At 33.4% G+C, this 27,942-nt stretch overlaps 2 protein-coding genes and 1 long non-coding RNA gene across 3 annotated transcripts; 2 read left to right on the top strand and 1 right to left on the bottom strand.

The window, feature by feature from the left end:
- Nucleotides 1-6,102: 6,102 nt before the first annotated feature.
- On the bottom strand, nucleotides 6,103-10,074 carry LOC135846716 (uncharacterized). The gene is made up of 3 exons (XM_065365962.1): nucleotides 9,931-10,074; nucleotides 9,362-9,628; nucleotides 6,103-8,301 (listed from the first exon to the last, which is right to left on the bottom strand). The coding sequence occupies exons 1-3, from the start codon at nucleotides 10,051-10,053 to the stop codon at nucleotides 6,103-6,105; spliced, it is 2,589 nt and encodes an 862-aa protein (XP_065222034.1). The 5' UTR covers nucleotides 10,054-10,074.
- A 27-nt stretch (nucleotides 10,075-10,101) lies between these two features.
- Nucleotides 10,102-12,670, top strand: LOC135847631 (uncharacterized). Its single transcript, XM_065367265.1, has 4 exons — nucleotides 10,102-10,793; nucleotides 11,142-11,528; nucleotides 11,610-11,898; nucleotides 12,441-12,670. The coding sequence occupies exons 1-3, from the start codon at nucleotides 10,766-10,768 to the stop codon at nucleotides 11,627-11,629; spliced, it is 435 nt and encodes a 144-aa protein (XP_065223337.1). The 5' UTR covers nucleotides 10,102-10,765; the 3' UTR covers nucleotides 11,630-11,898; nucleotides 12,441-12,670.
- Nucleotides 12,671-16,392: 3,722 nt separating this feature from the next.
- On the top strand, nucleotides 16,393-17,065 carry LOC135847623 (uncharacterized). Its single transcript, XR_010559205.1, has 3 exons — nucleotides 16,393-16,463; nucleotides 16,609-16,798; nucleotides 16,884-17,065. It is a non-coding gene; the product is annotated as an uncharacterized LOC135847623 (long non-coding RNA).
- Nucleotides 17,066-27,942: the final 10,877 nt, after the last annotated feature.

The raw sequence follows: 27,942 nt of genomic DNA, 5'->3' as shown, positions 1-27,942 counted from the left end.
TATACAGGGTGTCTGGCAAGTGGTGGTGCAAACTTCAGATTTAGATAAACTGAGTATGACCAAGAAAAAAGGTTATGTGAAGGTGTGGTCTATCTGGAAAATTGAAGGGGCAAAATACTTTTTCAAAATCCAAGAGCCAAAATCCAATTTTGACCATGGAAGACGATGGTACTTTGAAAAATCAACAAACTTACTTATTATGACTTTTTGTCCAACTTGCAAATTGAAGGGACTTAGGTATAAATGAATTTTTAATTTCAAAAAATCACAATGCAAAAAATAATTTGTTTTCAATTTTTTTTTCCAACAAAAAATTATGATGGCGAGTAACCGATTGAGCATACTCACTGAAAATGGAGAAGATTGAGTAGATACAAATTTTAAAAATAGGTAGGTATAACAAAAATTTGAAAATGTTTTGTAAAAAAAAAATGATAACAATACAGCTACAGCAATAAAATTCAGAAATATTCATCTAAAAAAACTTGCAAATCTTCGCTAAAAGGCACTCACTAAAATCATTAGTTATGACTAAAATGAGTGATTTGAAATTACCACTGACGAGTCAAAATTCAATATTTTTGGTAGCAATGACAAGCAATGAGTCATGGGTAGGTATAGTAAACAAAATACCGAGTTCGAAGAGAAGAATTTAAATCCAACAGTAAAACTCAGCAGGGGTAATGTGATGTGGTAGGGCTGTTTGTAGAGTCATGAGGTAAGTTCTTTGGAATTCATCAATACTACTATGACTGGCTACCAATGGGTACCTATATTAATATTTTGAAAAAACATTTTCAAGCATATACCACAGTTACCTAGATGAAAGGTGTACTAGACAGATTGTGCTGTATTTTCAGTTGCGTAAGCGATAGAAATTCATTCTGCCAATAGTCAACATACTAAATAGTTCCATAATACGACCTCTAGCGGATTAATTCTCATAGAACTTCGTATTGAAAGAGAAACGCTAGAGAAACCAGTCATTTGGCGACTCCCAATGATATAACATTGGTACATCGGCGTTTCAGAGATGAGATAGGCTTGTACCTATTCTCATATTTGCAATTTTGCATAAATCTAGTTATCTAAACTAGTTGCGTAAGTCCAGTAGTATTTCAAAATATGAACTGGTGAAGCAATGATCAAGTGATCTATTTTGAAATAGATTGAGTTCCAGTTGCGCTGATTGAGATTGTCAGATGCACTCGAGTGCTTGGTTATTACATAAAACTTGCAAGTTCATCCTTATTTAAAATCTCTTTTGAAAGAGTAACATAGATGGACCTTCCCACATCAGTTTATTGTTCCTGTTCCCTGTGGTGATGTGCTTTAGCACTCCTTAAGGCATTTAGAATGCTATCTCTCAACTTTTGTAATACTGTACAGGCCAGTATGATAAGCTTGAGTAAGTTACTACTCTATACTTGATTTATGAACAATAAACGATGCAAAGTATAACTGAAGACTTTTCTTATTTCATACGGTAAATGTCGAAAAGTAGGTAACGAGGCGGTAAGTTGCCAGGTACCCACAAAGCTCATAGAAGCTAGGTACTGCTAGGCCTCAAGTAGGTAGCTAGCATCTGTGATGAGTACTGCACTTTGAGATGTGCTCACACATTCAGATAAGCAAAAATCTATCTCCACAAAGGGTTCAATCGAAGTAAGGTATTGTGTCTTGATTTATTTCTTCTTTTTTTTTTCAACAAAAAAATTGTGATGAATAATTGGATACCTAGGCATGTTGAAAAAACTGCTCAAAATGGAGATAATTGGCTACAAATTTTGAAAATGTTACAAAAATTTGAAGAATTTTATAAAACAGTAGCTAATGAAACTCATTAAGAATGAATAAAATGAGTCATTTGAAATTTGTAACAGCATTATATATTGATGCTCTAGATGAAAGCTCCTTCTATAACGATAATTCTACTGCATCATGATCTGATGGCACTTTTCATTTTTCTTTTCAAAAAATCACTGTTCTGAGGAGTCTAAATATCCCAACATAAAAATCTCAAAAAGATGTTTTCTTCGCGTCTCATCGTTATTGATATTTTTAGAAGAAAAAAGTTTACCTCTTTTTACCTTATCAGATAAAAAAAAATCTCTTAAAAACCAGAAATAACTCACAAACAGTTGTACACAAAATTTCTTGTTCCTTCGAAACCGTGATTGCAAGAGGGATCATTGTTCATCTATATGGGAATGCCCCTAAAAATGAATCATATGATAATTTTAGAAAAAGTGACGTATGTATTTAAAAAACGAGGAGGGGTGTCTGAAACTTTCCGGACGGAGGTTGATCAATGATACCACCTACCATCAAATGTAAATATCAACCATGAAGCTCTCGGGGGCAAATTCACCCCACTTATCCACCTATTACGGTCTTTCAGCTGATCTGACTGAAGTCAATTATCAATCATTGCTCATAGGCAGGGTACATAGTCCTATAAATGGATAACTATTTGTGATTTTATTATGTTTACAGGTAAACCGTCAACGACAATCAATCGTGCCACTCACAAATCGTAGACGAGAGAGAAGATTGGTCCGATAAAATAAGTTTAGGTAAGGTATTGTGTCTTGATTTATTTTGTTTCGTTTTTTTTTTTTTAACAAAAAAATCATAATGGGTAATTGGATTAAGCAAGTTGAAAATCCTGCTGAAAAAGGAAAACAAATCACTCAAAATGGAAATAATTGGCTAAAAATTTTGAAAATGTTACAAAAATTCGAAAAGTTTTATAAAAACAAGATAACATTGAAGGTACAACAATAAAATTTGTAAATGTCCGTTCAAAAAAACGTGGAAATTTTCGCCCTAAGATACCCATAATAAAACTCATCAAGAATGAATAGAATGAGACATTTGAAATTTGTAACAGAAATATTCTGATGCTCTGGATGAAATCTTTTTCAATAAGGAAACGATAATTCTACTCGTTTTTTTTTTTTCTAAAAAATCGATGTTCTGAGAAGTCTAAATAATTATCGCAACATGAAAATCTCAAAAAGATGTCTTCTTTATGTCTCACCATTCACCGATGTTTTTTGAAGAAAAAAGTCACCCAGCTTTTTCTATGTATCTTAAGAGAAAAAACACGATTTGAAGTGTTATATCCGCATATGCCTAACCTGCCTATGTAGTACTATTATGTATTACTCCCTATGGTAACACTGCGTTGTCCTACTCGGAGCTGCACCCTAGATGCAGCTACGAGCGTGTGGAACGGCGTAGTTCTGTTTCTTTTGGCCGGAGAGATGGACTATTGTGTTAAATACGTCACTTCATTGCGCGGATAGATATATTCTCAGACCAACCATCGTTGTAATCTGTGAATCTTGTTAATTTCGTATAATCTTGGTTAATTTGTTCATATTTTGTGTTAATTGTCTAATGGGACACTGTTTAATCGGATTAAATGCCTTTTGTGTACTCAAATGTGTCGATTTAATCCACAACTTGTGGTTTATTCTTATAACGCCATCCTGCTGAGCTAGCCAGGTAAGTTATTCTCCTTGGAGTATTTCTTAGTTCTCCCCTTTGAAGTAGTAATTATTTATTACGGTAACAGGCACAAAGTAAGAATATTCTCAAAGAAGAAAAAGCAACACAATGTGTAGATCCCTAGATATGACACAATTGCAAGAGGGTTTGTGCTTTACCTACCTATACAGGATGTACAGCGAGTGGTGGTACAAACTTCAGATTTGGAACCAGGTACTTCTAGGACTAAGAAAAAAGGTTATGTGAAGGTAGAAGGGGCAAAAAACTTTTTCAAATTCAAGAGCCAAAATCCAATTTTGACCATGGGGCCGGCAGTATGTACTTTAAAAAATGAACAAAATTGCCAATTATGACTTTCTGCCAAACTTGCACATTGAAGGGACTACAAACGATTTTCAATTTCAGAAAATCGTGATGAAAAAAATAAATACGATGGTGAATACTACGTTAAAAAATGAACGTATTTTGTTATGGTTTATGGTCATTTGTCTTCTTATCCTAAAATTTGAAAAAGTTGTTGAAACTCATTAATTTTCGATTTGCTAAAAATTTAAAGGCATAATTTTGATTATTTTTCAAAGTACAATATACTGACGACCCCCCACGGTCAAAATTGAACTTCGGCTCTTGGATTCTGAAAACTTTTTGCCCCTTCAATTTTGAAAATATGCCACACCTCCTCATAACAGTCTAAGTCGTACCTGCTTTTATCCAAATCTGAAGTATCGACATCCACTCACCGGACATCCTGTATACTTAGCTTTATCTGTTTAAAATTTTTTCAGCTACATATCAAGATCAACATTGAAACTATGTACCTACCTATCTACAGCAGCTTTATCACTTTAGCATCTTGTAAGAGCCATCTTCATTGTAGAAAAATGCGTGATCCTCTTCCCATGAGTAACGCTTATCATCAAGGAGTGGGATCTTGTTTGTTGAGTGTCGATGAGAAGAAATAGGAAATTCAAAATCAATCATTTCAACTTTAAATTTTCCCTGCGATTCCTGTTACTCGTCCGCCGCCGGGATTGTCATTAAATTAGAAACGAACCGGTTTGTAAGGAACTAACTCCCAACAGATGGTGAGAATTTGTTTATGGTAAAGTATTGTGTCTTAATTCATTCTGTTTTCAATTTTTTTTTCAACAAAAAATTATGAGGAGTAATCGATCGAGCATGTTGAAAAAACTGCTCAAAAAGGAAAAAAACTCCAAAAATTTGAAAAGTTTTGTAAAAAAAAAAAAATGGTAACAATACAGGTACAGCGATAAAATTCAGAAATATTCATCTCAAGAAACTTATAAATCTTCGCTAAAAGGCATCCAGTAAACCTCATTAGGAATGAATAAAATGAGACATTTGAAATTTGTAACAGCATAATTTTTTTTACTTCGTCATGTTCTGAAATCGAAACCCCAATTTTTAAAGATGCCTGTCTTTTTAATTCATCGTTCGAAATGTTCAATTTCGATCAATTCTTCAAGCGCAGCTCGTGATATTCAGTCCAACACGGAAATCACCCCACAATTAGAATATATACCTACTAGTGGAGGCCAATCGTGATATTAACGAGTTTCCTGATACCGAAGAAGAAACTGTAGATCGGTTAATCGCCGAGAAAAAAAGCAGAATACAACAGACTCCAGAAAAGCTACCAAATCAGATAATCTCAGAAGTGGCCCAAGCCGTCCTGTCACCGCGAAACGTCAAACCGCAACCCCATCGAGTGATACGTTAAATCCAGAGGCTGGAAGAGTAAAAACCAGACCTAAAAAGGTAACCATTAATCGCTCTGTTGCTCGAAAAATGTATCCGGCCAGAAAGCTTGAATCCAAAATTGAAATTAAAAAATCGCCCAGTCACCCCATGCGGAAAAACACCAGTAGTAAAATAAAATACTACTGGTGTACCAGTAGTTTTCACCAGTGGTGAAAATTTACCACTGGTGTGCCAGTAGTCTTTATGAGTGGTAAAAATTTACCACTGGTGTGCCAGTAGTCTTTATAAGTGGTAAAAATTTACCACTGGTATTTAATGGTACCAGTGGTATGGTTTTGACAAGTGGTAAATATTTACCACTGGTGTATAAGTAGTTTTTATCAGTGGTAAAAATTTATCACTGGTAAGTATTTCATGTTACTAGTAGTACCTGTAGCCATTGCCTTCAATTTAAAAAAAAAAATTATTATGGCAAAATATCATCTATGTACATACATATTATTTTCAAGAGTTATGTATAGTATGTTAAGACTTGAATTGCATCAATACGCGCTTTGAGAAATGAGTAAAATCCATGAAATGTATGACCATGAGAACTAGAAAACATGATTTTAATAAAAATATGAAGAAAGAGCAATGGTCTTAAAAAAATGAAATGTTTCAATTTAGGCTTATTAATGTTTGCAAGATCATATTTATATTATTTATTTGAAATATAATTCGAGTGCAACATATATCTGCATGGGTTGATAAAATAAAAAAAAAATAAAAAATTATGACAATTAATAAATAATGATATATGTATATACCTAATTATCATGCACATATAATACGATCATTAATATATACGCAGCTATATATTCTTCACCAACCATTTTCTAAATGGTTAGCTAATGGGGTTGCCAATGTATAGTTAATACCATCATCATCACCAATTACGTTAATGGAAACGCACTTTTTCTGAATCATTTCAGGCAGAACAAAGATACGTTGTCGTGTACAATTAAAAACCAACTCCTTGGTTACAGAAGCAATAAATTTGTTTTGCTTGGGTAGATTTGAATTGTTAATCCTTTTTGTAGCTGGAATCGCTTCTATCACAATCCTTTTTTCATTTATTTCGATAGGAGACGTGATAAAAACCTTCAAAATTTTACACACCATGATCACAGTTGCGTCTTGTAACTGAACGATACTATTGTTGCGACTCTTCAGTTTGTTGAAATCATATGAGTGAAGCAGCATTCCTCTAACGTTACAAAACTGATACAATGTGACTGCATTAATGTCAATCTTCGAGTCCAATACTGCCTCAATAGAACGTTGCTCGGATATACTGATAGTTGCACGTGTTTTTCTAACAGAAAATTGGTAGACGTCACCAGTCAGCTGCAGATTTTCATCTTTGTCACCATTCATGAAGTTGATGAATAATTGTTTACCTAATGGTACCTGATCTAAAAAAGCGGACGAGTCATAAAATTTGTTAGACTCCAACATCAGTTTTTTAAATCGAAAATAGTTTTTGCAAATTTGCTGTTGAACACCTGTTGCATTTACGAATAATTTATTCAAAATTCCGTTATAGTGTTCAAAAGGAAAACAAGATGTTGCCCAAAGAGCACCAAATTCTCGAACACAAATGGGTAGGTGCAGAAGTAGATGCACATTGAATTTGTAGAAGTTTTTATTGTAAAGGTTTCCGATGTTGATAACAAAATGAAATAATGCCTCAGTTGCTTTTCTCCATTCTTCTGTAGTTATCGAAGGTTGAAGAAATGTACTGATACTATATATTAAAGCACACCAATGGCTAACAAAACGTGTTGGTAGAAGGTCACTTATACAATAGAACGAATAATACAATAAAAAATTTCGGAGCTCGCTTGCTTTCCACTTTTTTCTAGTACTAATTGGCCGAGGAAGCCAACTAATTTCGCATGGTGGTCGTATACTCAGTAATTTTTTATCAAAATCAGACTCTTTTGTACCGAGGTACCAAGGCTGATCGTGATTTGCTGAATCAAACCATTGCTCAATGAACTGCTTAACAACTCCTAGCAGCGCCGAATGCATATAATCGATGGAAAAACACTTTGTTATGTCAAAACTGGGAAGCAGCATTAGAACTGACGGACCTTTTACGCCATTAATAGGTGTAGGCCTACCTTCAATACTTTTTCTAGCATCTGCCATGTGCTGTTCTAAATTTCTAATAGGCAAAATGCTCATTTTTGGATATATGCGTGTACTTCTTTTGGAAATCTCTCCTTCTTGTAAACAAAAAGAGCAACCATACTCTCCATTAAATTGTTTGATGTTTTGCAATGTGGGTCTTGCTACGGAATCACAGACACATAATACAACATGAACTTTTACCAAAGTGTTATCCACTTCTCTAACGATTCCATCATCATAAAGTTGTTTCATTTCTTCAACGAACAGTCTGAGATACATATTCATGTCTGGTTTATTTTTGCCAAACCATAGTCCACATAGCAGTAGGTATTTTCTTCTTAATAGGAGAGGTAAATTATTAATGAGCACTTGAATGGGCCACAGCGACTTATTTGAAGAATCGAAAATTGAAACTCCATCAGTATTCAATTGTAAAGTTACATCTGTCTTGCTTATGTTCTGATTATTCTTACAATACTCACCATCATTAACATCGCTGTATTCATGTCGGTTAATCATAATCAAGTAATCCGAACTGTTCACAAATTGTGTGAGAGCGTCCTTGATTGGAAAGTAATAAAAAAAATCACTATTGCACTCACGTGAACATTTGCTACACATTGCTCCGCGTTTGTCGCTACCACATGAAATAATCATTGAGCATGCACTGCAAAAATGTCTTTTTAAAGCAGAAACATCCTTCCTTGAGTCAAATTTCTTCATAAAACTATAAATTGTCCTGGGTAACGTACATTCAGGTACCAATGTTGTAAATAATTGTATCAATCCGTCGACTGCTTCATCATTCAAATTGTATCTTATGATGTACGCCATTATTAAAATTTCAGCTTCTTCCGCGAAAATAGGCGAGCCATTCAAAAACTTCTGTGAACAAACACAATTAAAGGATATCAAATTTAGAAGCTTCTTCAGTTTGTACCAGGGTTGCAACAAATCCAGTACAAAATGGATTCGAATCCGAATCCACGAATCACTCCCGTTTTTTGGATTCGAATCGGATTCAAATAATTTCGTCTGATCGGTGGATTAGAATCGGATTCGAATAATTATGTGGATTTGTGGATTCGAATCGGATTCTAATCCACGAATCCAAATTTTTTCAACAAACAATGGTTTTATATGGTAATTTAAATTATTTAAAATAATTATAGATCCCAATTTCAGTCATTTTCGAACTTTCAATCATAACATTACCATTCGATGAAATATCCTTAAGATTTGTTGGATTCGAATCCGGATTTGAATTCACAAATACAGGTTTTTCCCCGAAAATTTGTGATCTACAACGAGAAAATTGAAAATTTATGGATTCGTTTGTTATCAAACGAATACATCAAAAAGATTCGAATAATGCTTTTCCAGATTCGAATCATTGTCACAAATCCACATCGGATTATTGGATTCGAATAAATTTTTTCAAATCCAAGAATGGATTCGAATCCGGATTCGAATCATTTGGATTCGAATCTTTTGCAACCCTGGTTCTGTACATTAACTAAGCATTTATGCATATTTTTTGGTTAGACTAACAAACTTTTTTCAGTCACAATTCGAAAATTTATTAAATTACTAGTGACTAGAAGTATCATTTTGTAGCATAGCTAGGATAGGTATATCGGCAGCGGTGACACAAGGCTGCAGTATATTATACGAACAGTATAGTATATCGACTGCTTACATAGTTTACGTCAAAATAATACCTTGTATTACAGGAGATGAAATATGTAAATGAAAGTAAAAAGGTGGTACAAACGATTTTTGACAAAATAGGATTTTACAACCAACTTTTCGATGAATCAAAAAATTAATATAATTTTCAAAAATTGTATATGGATTATATAATCACAATGTATCCAATGTAAGCAGTCTATATGAGTTTTCTTGACCAATCTAGTTAAAGTTGAGCTTCTACAAGTATACTTACACGTTGAGATTTCTCATGCATTGATGACCGATCATCACCACAGTCTCGTAAATCAGCACCACTGTCATCAAATATCAACGATTCATGTGATCGATTATGGCATTCTGATGAATTGATATCAGCAACATTGCTTTCATCATTTATCATCAATTCTGGAAATTCGTTCGAACTGCATTCTAGCAAATCATTGACGTCGTAATCACCATTTCTCACCAATTGAAAACATTCATTCATGTTGACACCACCTGTTGAACTGCCTTCGTCTATCTAATGAAGTAAATAAAAAATTCCAAAATTGAATTAGAAAATTAGAAACCGAAATTAGACAATTATGACGTGTATGCAGCACAGATATGAATACAACTTTTAAAAAATTCAACGTATTTATTTGTCTTGTTATATGGTGTTCAGTTATAATATGATATTGTTACTCATCTCTTATATCTACAGCCACATGAATCCAATTTGTAAAAACTCAAGAGAGGATTTTAGTAATCGTACTAATTTGATACCTACATAAATGATATTTTTGTACTTTATGGATATGGTATGAGTAGGATTATACTTACATTAGCATCATTCAAACGTATTCGTTTATTTCGAGAAAGTAAAGTTGTACGAGGTATTTCCAACTCAGGAATCTTCAACCACCGTTTATAATTCACAGGTCTCACTCGTTTTATTCTTTCCATGGCGTATTTATGAGAAAAAAATTCAACTACGAATACACATGAATCTGGATTTTTGGATGTATGTACAATAAAAAAAATACACTTACAAAACGGATTTAATGAAACCATAACTCCTGGAAATAATTTTTGGAGGGAAATATCAAGCATAACGTAGATCAGCTGTTGTTGACCATATGGTAAATCAAGGTGATATCTGGAAACAAATTCCAAATCATTTCACAAAGTATCTAAATACTTTATTTCTTAATGATACACTCAATATTACACAATTATACTTATCTAAAGCAATTTTGAATCATAATTATTATCGTCTCCATTTTCCTAGGGTACATGGTCACATTTCATTTGCAATTTCCAATTAGAAATTATCAAACAAATAATTAACGTAATCAAATTGATGGAAAAATGAAAAATCAACCCAACACAACGTACGTGATAATCACTTTGTAAACAAGCATGCCCCATCACATATCCATATGTTCTGTTCTGCTCACGTGGTCACGTACACATGACGAAAAAAAGTAAATACTCGATCGCTATTGGTTGAATTTCAAAATCATTTTTATACCAAATTTCAGAATACTAATGAAGTCGTCCATGTTGAATTGTTGATGTGAGAATTGTGCTTTGTGAATTTTGTAGAAATATCTAATCGTCTTGTTTGGATTATATTTTGTGCAATTTAAAGTGATGTCAACATTAATTCCGATTAATGGAATTCATTACGTTCAAGAATAAAAGTAAGTAAAATATTGAATGTATAATATTTACATCGAAATTATATCAACGTGTTTGTGCCAATAAACACATTGTAAATTCGTCTGTAAGTCTTCATGGCCGGATTAAGCTGAAAAAAAGTGTATTTATGATGCAACTCATACTTATTAGTTGAAATATGTACTTTTTCTAACTATTCACTGGCCCTACACACCCAGCTCTAATATTTTACTATTGTTGACGAATTTACATTGTGTCCATCGGCGCTTCCATATAGTTCATGACTCGAGTACATAGATGTACTCAGATTGCATAAAGCTGATATCAAATTTGAAATACCGAATTGAAATGATAATTATTGTGTTTTGTAGGATATCCAGTACCCAGGTGCAGTGATTGCGTGAAAGAATTACTTTGGGAATACGTGACTCTTTTAGATAAGTACTCGACTCTTTTGGATCAGTATTCAGATAAAGGAAGTGATAGTCAGAAGAGCGTCAGCTTATTAGCGAATCATCCTTTCTCAACAAAACTTAAAAGTGCATCGTTAATTAATCTTGAGTCATTCTCTGATCCGGAAGAAATAAGCAGTGACAGTAGCAGTCAGAAGAGCGTTAGCATTTTGGCAAACTATCCCCTCTCAAGTAAACGTAGAAGTACTTCGCTTGATTTCGAGTCATTCTCTGATCACGAGGAAGATATAAGTCAGGAAAGTGTCAGTTTAATTGCAAATTGCCCCGTTTTCACCAAGTATAGACGTAAGTTTATTACAGATAAGCCAAGCATATGTGAAAAGTGATTCAAATTCTGTTATGGTACTTGATGTTTTATTTTTTTAGGCAACGAAAATGACCGATGAAATTGATTATTCAACTGCAGATTTAGTGTGCTGCGAGTTTAACGGTGCTGAGGGTGATGGCAGTGTAGCTGTGGGATATAAACCATGGGTGATATTGCCTGAAAATGAAGACGACTTTCAAAAAGTAATAGATGACTCCATTCCAATTACGATTAAGTGGCCGAAGAATGTAGAAGTACAACCACCTCCAAAAATGGCAAGAGCAGTAGCTAAACAGAAGAATTTGAAGTGGGAGCTATGGCCAGGAACAAAAATATATGGTGTTGGAAGTAAGTTGTATAAGATTTTACAAACAATAGATTTTTAAAAATAGATCAATAGCCATGTGAGAGGAGGAATGTGGTTTAGTTCCATAGCTTCAATGTCTAGTACAACTTTTTGTTCTCATATTTGCTATAAAAATTTGCAATTCTTACTAAACACGAAAAATTTCTCTTTTAATTGTTCTTGAATTTCAATGATTTGGCAAATTATAAAAAATTAAAAATTTATATAAAAAGAAAGGAAAACAAGAGAGTTCTATTTCGTAAAATTGATAAATAATGAGAAGCAAAATTTAGAAGGCCAATATTTCTGTAAACCTTTCGTTCGTCTTTACAAATTTTAAAGCAGTTTAAAATACTGGTGCAGTTTTTAGTATTTTCCATTTATTTCATTTCACTTAGTTCGATAATTTCCTTTATACAGAATCATAAAGTATGGTTACCTACTTGAAATTTAAAATAAAAGGGAAAGAGAGGGTCCAATCCAAATTTTTGTAAAAATCAAAGTTAATTTTTTGATTTCAATGTACATTGTTTTTTGAAAATAGGTTGGTTGGAAATGACGGAAATGGTCAAGAATATTACCACCACAGGACAGTCAAAAATCGACAAATCGAATAGAAAAAATTTTAAAAAAAGGGCTGATCCAGACCAAGAAGATTTGAAAGTCGCCAATTTGAAAAAAGTATGTATATAATTATACTTCAAGGAATTAGTGTAAATAACATCAACTTTCTATTTTAAATTTTGCTATTCATTCATCAGCATTGTGCCAGTTTTAATTATGATTATTAATGAAAGGATTTTCAGTTTCTGTTCTATGAAAAATTCTTTATTATATTATTCATTTTTGTGTTTTGATTAGCGTTAATTGCCATAACTTGATTTTGACTTTATTGAACAAGAATTTGAAGAGCAAATAAAGTTACTAAAACATCGAAATTTTGCACATCCTACTTACAAACAAAATCATAAATGAACACGAAAAATCAATAATTGATGAATTATAGGTCAAAAGACTTGAAATTTTTCATTTTCATGTAATTATTTCTTCTTTCAATTTTTTCAAAACATCAAACATTTCTATTGTTTTGCAGTGTTGGCAAAATGAAATTAATTTTGTTTCGTTTATCATAACGTTATGTAATATGGAGAAGCAATTCGTTTCGTTTTGTTTTCGTTTCGTTTTGCGTTTTTTTATTTCGTTTCGTTTTGCGTTTTTTTATTTCGTTTCGTTTTGCGTTTTTTTTAACATTTTACAAAACGAAATAATTTCGTTTTGCCAACACTGTTGTTTTGTAATACTAAGGCTACTATAAACTTCGTTATGGGTACGGACAGCCGCCATTGCCCATCCAAGAAATGGATAAACATGTTATCTTATCATAGTATGCATACAATTATGCATGTATAAAATGCAACTTTTTCGATTGTTCGCGGGTTCGGATGAACTTTAATGTGGTCTCAAATTAAAGACGATGAAATTCCCTATCGATTGGTGTTAAATTTTCATCATTTCGCGTAAAAATGACGATTTTATGAATACTTTTATTTTACTGATTTTTGCATACTATACGTACGTCATCTTTAAACTGAAAATACTCGAAATTTTCAGTGGACACATAGGTATTTGAGTACAGCAAAATGTTCGTGATTTTATCCTCTTTAAAATGAGATATTACCGAAAGCTCTACATGCAACCGTTCAAAAGTTTTCGAAGTTTTAAGTTGCGAAAACAAGCTGCGGATGGTAAGTATTGAACTTTGAATTAATATTACTCGAAATTTTCTGTGGACACATAGGTATTTTAATGCATCAAAATGTTCGTCATTTTATCCTCTTTAAAATGGTTGTTTACCGAAAGCTCTACCTTCAAATGTTCAAAAATTTTTGAAGATCAAAGTTGCAAAAAGTGGTTACTGATCAAAACTATAACTTACTGATAACACATGATAACCGTAATAACACAATTTGACCACTTTCCGCAACTTTGAAGTTCAAAAACTTTTGAACATTTGAAGGTAGAGCTTTCGGTAAACAGCCATTTTAAAGAGGATAAAATGACGAACATTTTGATGTATTAAAATACCTATGTGTCCACTGAAAATTTCGAGTAATATTAATTCAAAGTTCAATACTTACCATCCGCAGCTTGTTTTCGCAACTTAAAACTTCGAAAACTTTTGAACGGTTGCATGTAGAGCTTTCGGTAATATCTCATTTTAAAGAGGATAAAATCACGAACATTTTGCTGTACTCAAATACCTATGTGTCCACTGAAAATTTCGAGTATTTTCAGTTTAAAGATGACGTACGTATAGTATGCAAAAATCAGTAAAATAAAAGTATTCATAAAATCGTCATTTTTACGCAAAATGATGAAAATTTAACACCAATCGATAGGGAATTTCATCGTCTTTAATTTGAGACCACATGAAAGTTCACCCGAACTCGCGAACAATCAAAAAAATTACATTTTTTATATGGAAAGTTATATGCATACAGATGCATTCTAATGTTGTTGTGTTCAAGGTTGGATGGAAGATGTCGGCTGTCCTTACCTGTATGAAATTATAGTAACCCTAGTAATACTTTTACAGAACACAGAACAAAAACAAATTGATAAAATACTAAACTATTTATTAAATATTACAGAACGTTATGACAGCCATTGAAAACATTTGAAATCCTGTTTTAGTATAATTATGTATTAAAGTTAGATAGAATTTTCTAAAATGGAAATTTATTCACTCAATCGTTTTTCATTTCAGCAAAAATTATCCGATTCAAAAAGTAAAAAAAAAGAGCTCGCTGATAATACACAACAAAACATGATCAATCTAATGAACGAAATTGATGCTGGTATTATCTCAAGTACAGAATCGGCGCAACCTGTTACGAAAAAACCCATGCCATGTGGTATGAAGAAAGAACGGACACCACGTAAACGATCAACTCCGATCCCGTCTTCAGAAGATGACGACAGCCACACTGATGACAGCGACACCGACGACGACCAAATGAAAATCGAAGAATGGAGAAAGAAAGTTTCTGTCTTAGAAGCAGAACTATTGCTGGAGAGAAAAGATAACTCTGCATTGAAACAAGAAAACAAGTGTTTGAAGGATGAAGTCAAAACGACCAAACGAGAACTCAAAGAAATTAAAACGATTGCAACATCTCGTAAATGTTCGTAATATTTATCCATATCCATTACCAATATACTTATACTGCATAATTATTATTAATTGATAGGTAATTATTACTCACCCCTCTGCATACAGGGCAGGGTTGCAACGAATCCAGTACGAAATGGATTCGAATCCGAATCCATGAATCACTCCTGTTTTTTGGATTCGAATCGGATTCAAATAATTGGGTCTGATCCGTGGATTTGAATCGGATTCGAATAATTATGTGGATTTGTGGATTCGAATCTGATTCTAATCCACGAATCCAAATTTTTTCAACAAACAATGGTTTTATATGGTAATTTAAATTATTTAAAATAATTAGATCCCAATTTCAGTCATTTTCGAACTTTCAATCATAACATTACCATTCGATGAAATATCCTTAAGATTTGTTGGATTCGAATCCGGATTCGAATTCACAAATACAGGTTCTTTCCCAAAAATTTGTGATCTAAAACGAGAAAATTGAAAATTTATGGATCCATCAAAAAGATTTGAATAATTTCACGAATCCGACTTGCTTTTTCGGATTCAAATCATTGTCACAAATCCACATCAGATTATCGGATTCGAATAAATTTTTTCGAATCCAAGAATGGATTAGAATCCGGATTCGAATCATTTGGATTCGAATGTTTTGTAACCCTGATACAGGGGTGGCCTGATTGTTTCCTAGTATCTATATTTTACTCATTTGTTTACAATTGATGTGGATCATTGTGGAATTCTAGCTTAAAAAATTTTGCAATTTCACTGCATATAATGATATGGGTACTTGATATCAAAAGTTGTATAACTTTATTAACTTTGATACGATTTCTTTTTCAAATTTGGATCACTTCCTCCTCCTTAAATTTGAATGTGAACCATCCTATGTATAGTATTGATTGAATTTAGTGTAATTCAATAAACGATCCACATCTATTGATGAGTATAAACTATACTAAGTATTCTCAAATGCCAATTTTTTTTTTATCCCTACATTCATTTTGTTTTTATTCAATTTAAGATTTATCGGAGATGGAAGAAAAGCTGAAGGATATGCTAAATCTAATGAGGACTCCAGCTACTTCAGCAAGGCAGTGCGACATGTCATCAGCTGTTACACAAAAATTGCCATCGTCTGTTGTTGAATTTACTCAAAAATTGCCATTGTCGGATGTTGAATCGACTCGAAACAAATCATCAGCTAACATTTGCTCACAATTGGGTTTATCATCAGCTGCAATCGAGCTATCAACAACTAACTCTTGTCAAGAAACTGTATTTGACGATCACAAAACCAAATCTATTTGTGACAATCTCGTATCTGACGAACTAGGAAACAAAGCTGAAGAAAAACCAGATGAAAGTGCAGATTCAGTTTTTAATGCAGTGGTGTGTATATTTCTCAAATTATTTTTGTGTCTTATCCACACTGCAGAGAAAGCCAGTACTTGGAATTTTTTTTTGTTTCTGTGCATGTCAAATTGACAAGGTTTCATTTGTTTCACTAATTAATTTTTTCCCCAAACATTTGCAGGTATTCTTTGCCAAATGTTCGAAAGTCAATCTGAGTTCATTTGTAAATGATGCGATGGATCGAAGTTTTGATGATGCGGAGATGGCTGAAAGTACTATCTCAGGAAAGGTGCCCAATTTCTACAAAAAACACCCTGAGCTGGCACAGCCACGAAAACAATTGGATCCCATAAAAATCGAAAGAATCAAAAGTAAGTGAATTATTTGAGAAGTACATATTATATGCAATTACAAGCATATGCATAGCTATTATTTACTTTGAACTTTAATTTTCAGACTACGCCGAGAAACATTTTCCCAATGAAATGAAGCTGTTGAATAATTGCATCAGAAACAAGTGTGGCAACGCGAAAAAAAAAGTTCAACGAATGAATAATCAGTCGTCATCGTTGCAGTAACCGAAGACTCACCGAGCTGAAATGGAGCAATAATACTAATAAATATGACTTTTTGATTTACATGTGGTCGCAATTCATTTCATCTCAATTCGAAAATTTATACCAGTTGTATTTACCAGAAGAAACCACCAGTGGTACCAGCCTACTGGGATTTTCGACACCCACAGGTAAAAATACCACTGGTAATCACGACCAGTTATTACATGTGGTGACAACCACTTGTAATAACCAGTCGTGATTACCTGTGGTATTTTTACCTGTGGGTGTCGAAAATCCCAGTAGGCTGGTACCACTGGTAAATACAACTGGTGTTTTTCCGCATGGGACTCTCCGAATCGTTCAATTAAAAATAACAGATCGTCTGTTCGAAAATCGTCTTCTGAATTCTCTTCCCATGAATCACGCTCATCATCAATGTGTGGGGACTTGTTTGTTAAATGCTGATGGGAAACAGCTTTTTTCATTATGTGTTTAGGGGTAGATGATGGTGGCCAGTAACCGACCCAGACAATTGAAAAACAACGATTTCAACTTTAGTACAAGTAGTAGGCGACTAGGCGCTCCTGATTGCAAGAGGGTTCAAGTCGATAAATTCTTAAATTGTACCAGACAAACAGTCGATAAAGTCGACGACGTCGATAATTTATCTACTGTGGTCGCCGATGGATGCCAGAGAAAATTGTCGATAAAGTCGACAAAATATTCGAACAACTTGTCGACAACTTTTGATATTCGTACCTTAAGTATTGCTTGAATTGTATTTCGTATTTTATCGTGCATATTTATATATATGGAACTTGCTTACTATCCGAGACCCGGTACATCGTACTGACGATCCGAGGCCCGCGTCTTTGACACTTGGAAAAATTTTAAAGAGTGCCTGGTAAATTCGTTCGCGCATGCGCCTTGCTAGCGGCTATCAAGCCTGGTCTAGAGCCGTTGGTGCGATCTCCAAGGAGTGATTTATACAGGAATGACGCGAGTATGAAGTTTCTGTGTGGGGTGAAGTAAGGTAAGCTGTATATACTGTAGGTATGATACCTACTTTGTGAGTCCCAGACAAAAATTTGTCTATAGCATCCCTGAAGTGTGTACATTATGAAAATATAGTTTTTAATAGGAAAACGTTCCGAGACCCGCTAACGGGCCTCGGAACGTCGCGTCGGGTCTCGGATAGTCGATGTCACTTCCAGAAACGGGCCTGTATAAGCTGTAGCAAGCCTGTATACCTATTTGTTGAACCTATTTTCAATAAACGATAATTCTACTCCACCATGTTCTGAAATTTTTAGCACTTTTTCGCACTATTTGTATGGAATTTTTCGTTTTCATTTTCAAAAAAATCGATGTTCTGAGAAGTCTAAATATCGCAACATGAAAATCTCAAAAGAATATCTTCTTCATGTCTCATCGTTCATCAATGTTTTTTGAAAAAAAAAGTCACCTAGCTCTTTCTATGTATCTTAACAGCAGAAAAATGCTTTTAAGAAACAGCAACACGTAGCATGACACTAAACGACCCTGATCGATTGAAGTCGACTATTTTAATCGAGGTAAGGTATTGTGTCTTGATTTTTTTTTTTTTTTTCAATAAAAAAATCATGATCAGTAATCGATCAAGTATGTTGACAAAACTACTCAGAAACGGAAAGCAATCACGCGAATAAGAGATAAATAATTGACCAAAAATGTTGAAAATGTTCAAAAGATTTGAAAAGTTTTATAAAAATATGGTAGGTAATGTTATAGCTACAGCGATAAGGTTCATAAAATATCCAATTGAAAAAGCTTGGAAATCTTCGCTTAAAAGGAGCCTACTTATTGAGTCATTTGAAATTTGTAACCGTATTATTTTGATGCTATAGATGAAATCTTTTCCCAACGATAATTCTACGATATAGAGTAAGAGAAAAAGTCGATCTGGAACGAATCATCTTCGATGGAAGAACTCACAGGCAAACCGCACGATGAACGTATACGTACATCAAAAAAAGAAAGGGGAGAAGGTACAAAAGCACCTCTTTTTAGCACGTAAAAAATTATAAAATACAAGTAATATATCGATTTTGTTACTGTTTCGATGACGCTGCGTTTGAATATCAGATCATTTTTTCAATTTCTCCTCTCCGAACTCCTCCTTCGTGTCACCATTGTTCTTTGGACACACTCAAAATACCAACAAATTGAGAATCCACTTTAGACGTTAAGTTGGTCAAGATTTTCAGACACTACTGATTAATTCAAACATTTTTGAGGGGAAAATATAGGAGAGGGAGGGATTAAAATTGTTATGGGAATGCCCTAAAAATGAATTTTATGATAATTTCAGAAAAGGAGGGCTATCTCAAAAACGTGGGAAGGGTTAGTGGGGGGAGGGGGCTGAAACTTTCCTGACGGAGGGTGCTCAATGACCACCGTCTATGAAAATATCAACCCTGAAGCTCTCGGGGGCAAATTCACCCCACATATCCACTCATTATGGTCTTTCAGCTGATATGTTTTTAGTCAATTATCAATCGTTGCTCATAGGTAGGGTACATATTCCTATAGATAAATGGAGAACGATTTGTAATTTTATTTTGTTTACATGTAAACGGTGAACGACAATCAATTCATAGTGTCGCCCTACAACTATTTAAAACGCCCTGAAAGACTGGTCCGATAAAATTATAGGTAGGTAAGGTATTGTGTCCTGATTTGTTTCGTTTCGTTTTTTGTTTTTTTTTTTTTTAATAAAAAAATCATTACATAATTATGAGTAATTATTTAAGCATGCTGATAAAACTGCTCAAAAAGAAAAGCAATCACTCAAAATGGAGATAATTGACTAACAATTTTGGAAATTGAACTAAAATTTGAAGAATTTTATAAAACCGTAGTAACATTATAGTTTTAGCTACAGCAATGAAATTCAAGAATACCCATTTGAAAAAACTTTGAAATCTTCGCATAAAGGTACCTTATAAAACTCATTAAGAATTAATAAAATGAATCATTAGAAATATGTAACAGCATCATTTTGACCGAATAGATGAAAGCTTTTTCAATAAACGATAATATACGCCACCATGTTGTGAAATTTTTTGCACTTTTTCGCACTATTTATGGCACTTTTCATTTTTCTTTCCCAAAAAATCGATGTTCTGAGAAGTCTAAATATCGCAAGATTAAAGATCTCAAAAAATTACGTCTTCTTCACGACTCATCGTTTATCAATGTTTTGTGAAGAAAACCGGAAAAGGAAAACAAAATATTCTGCACAGATTGATAATTCCCTTCAAAAACACGATTGCGAGAGGGTTCATGCTTTACCTATACAGGGTGTCCGGGGAGTGATGGTGCAAACCTCAGATTTGGATAAACTGGGTACGACTAAGAAAAAAGTAATGTGAGGGTGTGGCCAAATCTTGGAAATTGAAGGGCAAAATACTTTTTCAAAATCCAAGAGGCAAAAACCAATTTTGATCCTGGTGGTTGGCAGTACTTTGAAAAATCAACAAACCTACTCATTAATGACATTTTGCCCAACTTTCAAATTGAAGGGGCTGCAAATGATTTTCAATTTCAATAAATCACGATGAAAAAAAAACCGCCTCTGGCAGGAAAAATCCAGCAAGATCTGGAGCATTCATTTTGGAACGAATATAGAAACACGACTTATAAACTCAAAAGATTATACATTTTGTAAGTAATTTTTTTATATTTTTCAAGTTTTTGTAAGTTCGGCATAAAATCATTGGTTTTCTATTTCGCAGGCTTTCACTCGGAACAACTTGAAAACAATATTGAATCTAGCTGGAAATTCGACTCCACGGGTGACGTCCCCAGCCCTGATGATGTACAAGGTGTCTGGTGAGTGGATGTCAATATACATCGGGTAAGACTAAGAAAAAAGGTTATGGTGAAGGTGTTGCCTATCTTCAAAATTTAAGGGGAAAATGCGTTTTCAAAATCCAAGAGGCATCCGATTTTTCTTCCAGTTTTTTAGAAATTTGTTGTTTGGAATATTAATATTACGTGGATAGTGGATACGTTAGAATTCGTAATTTAATTTCGATGCCCTAGATGAAAGCTTTTTCAATAAACGATAATTTTATTCTATTCGACCACGTTCTGAATTTTTTTGCACTTTTTCGCACTATTCAAGCCACTTTTCATTTTTCTTTTCCAAAAAAAAAACATCGATGTTCTGAGAAGTCTACATATCGCAACATAAAAATGTCAGAAAGATGCCTTCATCACGCCTCATCGTTCGACAACGTTCTTTGTAGAAAAAAGTTACCTCTTTCTACCCCAAAAACAGACAATAAAGGTCGATAATTTCTTACTTGATCCTTCAAAAACACGATTGCAAGGCTGTAGTCGCGATCTTTGAATATCGTATTTTGGTAGACACCCTGATTTCCATTGTTTGATGTATTTTCTTGATTATTATTTTTATTATTTTTTGAAAATGATAGATTTTAAAGCTTTTTTGGCAATTTTGGGAAAACGAATGGGAGGGGGGAGGATCAGTACGTTTTTAATTTTGAAAAATGTCTTTCCAAAAGGTCCTTCCACGGTCCTTTTTTTTAGTTTTCAGTTGTTAGACATCCTGTTCAACCATTTTACGTTTTTTTCCTTGTGCGCAATCCTAACAGGGTAATGTGCGCAATTCAAAAATTTGTGTGAAAAACTAGCAATTGTGCACAAAACAGTCTCACCGGATTGCAAGAGGGTTCGTGCTTTATCTACACAGGGTGTTTGGGGAGTGGTGGTGCAAACTTCAGGTTTGGATACAACCAGGTACGACTAAGTAAAAAGGCTATGAGAAGGTGTGGCCTATCTTCAAAATTGAAGGGGCAAAATCCAATCCTCTTTTTCAAAGTATCTCATGGTTAGGAACACTGGAGAATAGAGAGAGGGGGGTGTCGGAAGGTGGTCGGGATCGTAAAAACAACACAAATATTCAAACTCAGCGTCTTCGAATTCTAGTCCAAATTCGGGGTTGTAGTGCCCCCGAAGGATATTCAGATTTCATTTTGGAAATGTTTTTACTTCAAATAAAATTTTTAAAAAAGTCCTCGATGTGATTTTTTCCAAATTTTCCGAATGCTTTCAATTTTCGTGTTAACTATATTTTCAGACTACTGATTAGTTTACACACTTTTGAAGGGAAAATATGGGAGAGAGGGATCAAAATCGTTATGGGAATGCCCCTTAAAATGAATTTCATGATAATTTTAGAAAATGCGGCCTATTTCAATAATGCTGGAGGTGGGGGGTGTGAAACTTTCCTGTCGGAAGGTGCTCAGTGGTACCAACCCTCCATGCAAATACATATCGACCCTGAGGCTCTCGGAGGCAAATTCACCCTATACTTATCCACCCATTATGGTCTTTCAGCTGATATGGCTGAAGTCAATTATAAATCGTAGCTCATACGTAGGTAGAGTACATGGCCATATTATAAACGACATATTATTACGCAATAAAAAAATTCTTGTTCCTTCAAAACCGCGATTGCAAGAGGGTTCAAGCTTCACCTATTTAGGATGTCCGGCGAAAGGTGGTACAAACTTAAGAATTGGATAAACTGGGTACGACTAACTAAGAAAAAAGATTATGTGAAGGTGTGGTCTATCTTGAAAATTGAAGGGGCAAAATACTTTTTCAAAATCCAAGAGCCATAAACCAATTTTGACCATGGTGGTTGGCAGTATACTTTGAAAAATCAACAAACTTACTTATTAATGACTTTTTAGTTTTTGCCCAACTTGCAAATTGAAGGGGCTGCAAATTATTTTCAATTTCGAAAAATCACGATGAAAAAAAAATTGCTAAAATGAATACTACCTACGTCAAAATAATATAAACAAATTTTGTTATGATCATTTTTTTTCTTAATATTCAGAAATTTGAAAAGGTTTTGAATCTAGACAATTTTCGATTTGCTAAAAATTTCATTGATTAACAATTTTCAAGCTTCAAAAACTTTTTAAATTTCAGTGTAAGTAAGGGAAAAAATGACCATTACAAAATTTGTTTATTTTTTGACGCAGTATTCATTTCCGCATTTCTTTTTTTCATGGCGATTTTTGAAATTGAGAATCATTTGTAGCCCCTTCAATTTACAAGTTGGGCAGAAAGCCATGATAAGTAACTTTGTTTATTTTTCAAAGTACATACTGCCGAATCATTGGACTTTGGCTTTTAGTTTCTGAAAACTATTTTGCCCCTTCAATTTTGAACATAGTAGGCCTCACCTTCACATGACATTTTTTTTTTTTTTTTTTGGTCGTACTCGGTTGTATTCAAATCTGAGGTATCGACATCCACTAAATTTGAAACGAACTGCGGTTGAAATGGCGATCACACCAATTACAGATGGCGTGGTGCAAATTTGTTTGTGGTAAAGTAATTGTGTCTTAATTTATTTTGTTTTCAATTTTTTTTTCCAACAAAAAATTATGACAAGTAATCGATTGAGCATGTTGAAAAAACTGCTCAAAAAGGAAAACAGCTCACTGAAAATGGAGAAGATTGATTACAAGTTTTGAAAATATAACAAAAATTTGAAAACGTTTTGTAAGAAAAATGGTAACAAAAACAATACAGCTACAGCAATAAAATTCAGAAATATTCATTTAAAGAAACTTGGAAATCTTCGCTAAAAGGCACCCAGTAAAACTCATTAGGAATGAATAAAATGAGTCATTTGAAATTACCATCGACGAGTCAAAAATCAATATTTTTGGTAGCAATGACAAGCAACGAGTTAGGAGTAACTTAGGTGAGAAAAAAGCTCATCAATAATTTCGAGCTGCGTTGCTTTCACCTCACTATTTGGTCTTCACTTAAGCCAAAATAGTGATTAAATCTATTATTTATCAAAAACATTGCTAAAATCTGGCAAAATAAAATGCCTAAAAACATCAAAAAATGACAAAATGTCCAACTTTGAGTAAAATCTTGCAAAAAAATCAAGATGAGTAGGTAATTGATTAAGCATGTTGAAAAAACTGCTCACCACAGGCCTCCAACTTTGTCCCACTGATATGATGTCATTATCAATTGAAGTAAACTATTAATCGAGGTAAGGTATTGTGTCTTGATTTATTTATATTTCTTTCAACAAAACCGTCAACATGAGTAATTGGATTAAGCATATGTTGATAAAACTGCTCAAAGAGAAAAACAAATCACTCAAAATGAAGATAATTGACTAAAAATTTTGAAAATGTTACGAAATTTGAAGAATTTTGTAAAAACATAGCAAGATTATTATGTAGCTTCAAGAATATCCATTCAAAAATACTTGGAAATCTTCGCTTAAAGGTGCCTGCCCTAAAAAAAAACTCTTCAAGAATGAATAAGATGAGTCATTTGAAATTTTTGACAGAAATATTTTGATGCTCCGGATGAAACCATTTATGGCACTTTACATTTTTCTTTTCAAAAAAATTGCTGTTCTGTGAAGTCAAAAAATTTATGTTTCTGATTCTTCAGTCCACTTCTGAAAATGTTCAAAAATGTAAAATGAATATCAAAATATGGGATTTCTAAGGCGCAGAATTCATTTTTGAAGACCTTTTGGCCCCAAATTGAATTCAGTGTGCTCAAAACCCATCAATTCAATACCCATGTTGCACTTTTTTTTTTAAATCAAAATGACAATATTGGCTAAAATGTTCTAGGTAAAAAAAGCCCATCAACCCTTTACGAAAAAGCACAGAGAAAAAATACTGAGTATATCAAACAATTTGAAATTAACCATCAGTTGATTGCTGATTGTGAGAGGATTTTTTCTTTCTACTCATTGTTTATTGTTTCTAAATTTACACCTTCACACGCTGTAAATTCCAAATTATGTTTTTCGATACACTACACGGTGCTTTTTATTTCCTGATTGAATTCCTCAGAATAAAATATGGAGTCGCAGATCATAATTATTTTGTGAGTGCTGGTAATATGGATATTTTAGAGAAATTCATAATTGATATTGATTCGTCCTCGATATTCATACGAATATGAATACAAAGTACCCTAGCTAATTGCACAATATTTTCAAAATGCAAAAGAATGAGCTTGAGTTCGATTAAATGAACACAAATTTTTCAAAAAGGAAGCAATCACTCAAAGTGGAGATAATTCACCAATAAAAACATGGCAACATTATAGCTCTCTACAGCAATAAATTTCATAAATATCCATTTCAAGAAACTTGTAAATCTTTGCTGTAAGATTCCTAATAAAACCCATAACTTGAAAATGAAGAATGAGTCCTTTTGAAATTTGTAACAGAATTATTTTGATGTTCTAGATGAATACTTTTCCAAACATCAAATCTATCCTATACATCAAGAAATGAAATCTTTTGATCTTCGCACCATACGGGTAAGGCAATTTCATTTTTTATTTTTTTTAAATCACTGTTCTGAGAAATCTAAATAATATCACAACATCAAAATTTCAAAGAGATGTCTTCACTTCAAGTAACTCTCACTAATGATGGCCACTCCATGGTCTTCACAGCACGCCTCATCACCGAAATTGATAGATTTAAGCCATCAGCTAAGTATTTGCTGATTGAAAGATAGTTTTTGTACTTGCTTTCACCACCACTCACCGGACCCCTGTAATACTTAGATTTCCCTGCTTTTAACCTTTTTTTTTCAACTATCAACCTCAAAGGTACGTAGGTTTATCACTTTAGCATCTCGTAAGAGCCGTTTTTATAGAAAAATGCAAAAATCCTATTTTTGGAGAAGTTTTATCCTCTTCTCAGGAATAACGCTCATTATCAAGGATTGAGTAAGTAATTTGTAGAAGAAAATGGGAAATTTTTTTTATTGGTGAAATTTATGTGAAAAATGACACAATATACCAGTCTGACTAATTTTTAAAAAAACATAAGCTATAATTCACTGATTGCAAGATAGTTTTTGCATTTGCTTTCACCATATTGGTTGATGGTTGCATTGGTTGCTAAGTTCACTTTTAAATGCATACCAACATGAAGCTGATTTCTCATTTCTTGATTTTTTTTTAATAGGTAATATTTTTTATAAGTAAAGTATGTATGTAGATATTCCTGCTACTTTTACTAAAATGATGTCACAACTAAGCGACTCCGGATTCAAATCAAGTCAATTTTTGATTTGATTCTTCAGAGCCCCCTCTTCCGAAAAGTGCCACGTGGACAAGATTTGAAATACACAGCATTAAATTCAAAGAAGAATGACAATACTATCTGTAATGTAAGTTTTCACTGGATTAAAATTGGGATATACCTGTTCAATGCTAAATACTCGGCACATAATTTCATTGAAATTGCGCAGAAACTTTGCAACACTACTCAAAATGTAAGAGTAGGAAGAACATATATGCCTTGAAGCCACTACCAATATATTAGCTAATCTTAACCCTAAACCAATTAGGGAACAATAGGCGTGATCAGGGTATATTATTTTGGCTAAGTAGCCAAATTAACTACCTAGACTCATCACAGTTCTACAACTACAAGAGTCGCGAGCTGACAAGTTTAATGTGCCAATAATTCTTGGGAGCTAAGGCCCTCGGTTAACATGGTTTTATATTGTAGTTAAGGAATTATTTTGATTAAGTATTAAATTTAAGTACTTTCCCTTGTAATACTCGTGTGTTATGTACGTGTATTTATTTATTTGTGTAATTCAAGTTATCAGTGCAAGCGTATTTGTGTTGGTGTACTTCTTTTATGATAAATAATCGTGGAGTGGTATCCTATTACGCGCCTAGCCGGGGTAAGTGTCAAGTCTCTAGCTTTGCTTTATAGTTGATTATGTAATAGGGAACCCACAGTGTGAACTGCTCTCTGTGTTAATACCAATTTCAGTGAACATAGTGTTAGCTACTGTTGAAAAAACTGCTCACCACAGGCCTCCAACTTGGTTCCGCAAAGTAAAATAAAAGTCCAAAGTTCTTATAATTCGTATAGTATACTCTCTGAGACTAGTTGTTGATATAAGTCATATCAATCATTAATCAAAGCTTCTTAATGAATAAAGCTGGTTGAATTGTTTTAGACCAAACAATACTCGTGTTTAAAGAATAGTTGGTAGGTGTGATCTTCAAGAAATAGGATATTCAGAACTTATCAATTGAAGTCAACTATTAATCGAGGTAAGGTATTGTGTCTTGATTTATTTTTATTTTTATTTTTATTTCTTCCAACAAAACTGTCAACATCAAGCAATTGGATTAAGCATGCTCGTATGTTGATAAAACTGCTCAATGAGAAAAACAAATCACTCAAAATAGAGATAATTGACTAAAAATTTTGAAAATGTTACAAAAATTTGAAGAATTTTGTAAAAACATATCAACATTTATATGTAGCTACAGCAATAAAATTCACGAATATCCATTTAAAAAAACTAGGAAATTTTCGCTTAAAGGTGCCTTATAAAACTCATTAAGAATAAATAAAATTAGTCATTTGAAAGTTTGAAACAGCATCTGGATGAAACCATTTATGGCACTTTAAATTTTTCTTTTCAAAAAAATCGCTGCTCTGTGAAGTCAAAAAATTTATGTTTCTGATTCTTCAGTCCACTTCTGAAAATGTTCAAAAATGTAAAATGAATATCAAAATATGGGATTTCTAAGACGCAGAATTCATTTTTGAAGACCTTTTGGCCCCAAATTGAATTCAGTGTCCTCAAAACTTATTGATTCAGTACCCATGTTGCACTTTTTTTTTTATCAAAATGACAATACCTATTGGCTAAAAGATTCTAGGTAAAAAAGTGTCCATCAACCCTTGACAAAAAAGCACGCAAAACAAACACTTAGGTAAATTTGAAATGAACCATCAGTTGAGGGCTGATTGCAAGAGGATTTTTTCTTTCTACTCATTGTTTATTGTTTCTAAATTTATACCTTCACACGCTGTACATTCCAACTTACGTTTTTCG

Source organism: Planococcus citri, chromosome 1, assembly GCF_950023065.1.
Source record: "Planococcus citri chromosome 1, ihPlaCitr1.1, whole genome shotgun sequence".
NCBI classification, from domain to species: Eukaryota; Metazoa; Arthropoda; class Insecta; order Hemiptera; family Pseudococcidae; genus Planococcus; species Planococcus citri.
This window is presented reverse-complemented; position numbering and strand designations above follow the sequence as displayed.

Coding starts and splice junctions, on each gene's coding strand:
- LOC135847631 (XM_065367265.1), top strand. CDS start 10,766: ATGGAATTCATTACGTTCAAGAATAAAA. Junction 10,794..11,141: donor CATTACGTTCAAGAATAAAA/GTAAGTAAAATA, acceptor TGTGTTTTGTAG/GATATCCAGTACCCAGGTGC. Junction 11,529..11,609: donor CGTTTTCACCAAGTATAGAC/GTAAGTTTATTA, acceptor TTATTTTTTTAG/GCAACGAAAATGACCGATGA.
- LOC135846716 (XM_065365962.1), bottom strand. CDS start 10,053: ATGGAAAGAATAAAACGAGTGAGACCTGTGAATTATAAACGGTGGTTG. Junction 9,629..9,930: donor TACGTTTGAATGATGCTAAT/GTAAGTATAATC, acceptor TTACTTCATTAG/ATAGACGAAGGCAGTTCAAC. Junction 8,302..9,361: donor TGCATGAGAAATCTCAACGT/GTAAGTATACTT, acceptor GTTTGTTCACAG/AAGTTTTTGAATGGCTCGCC.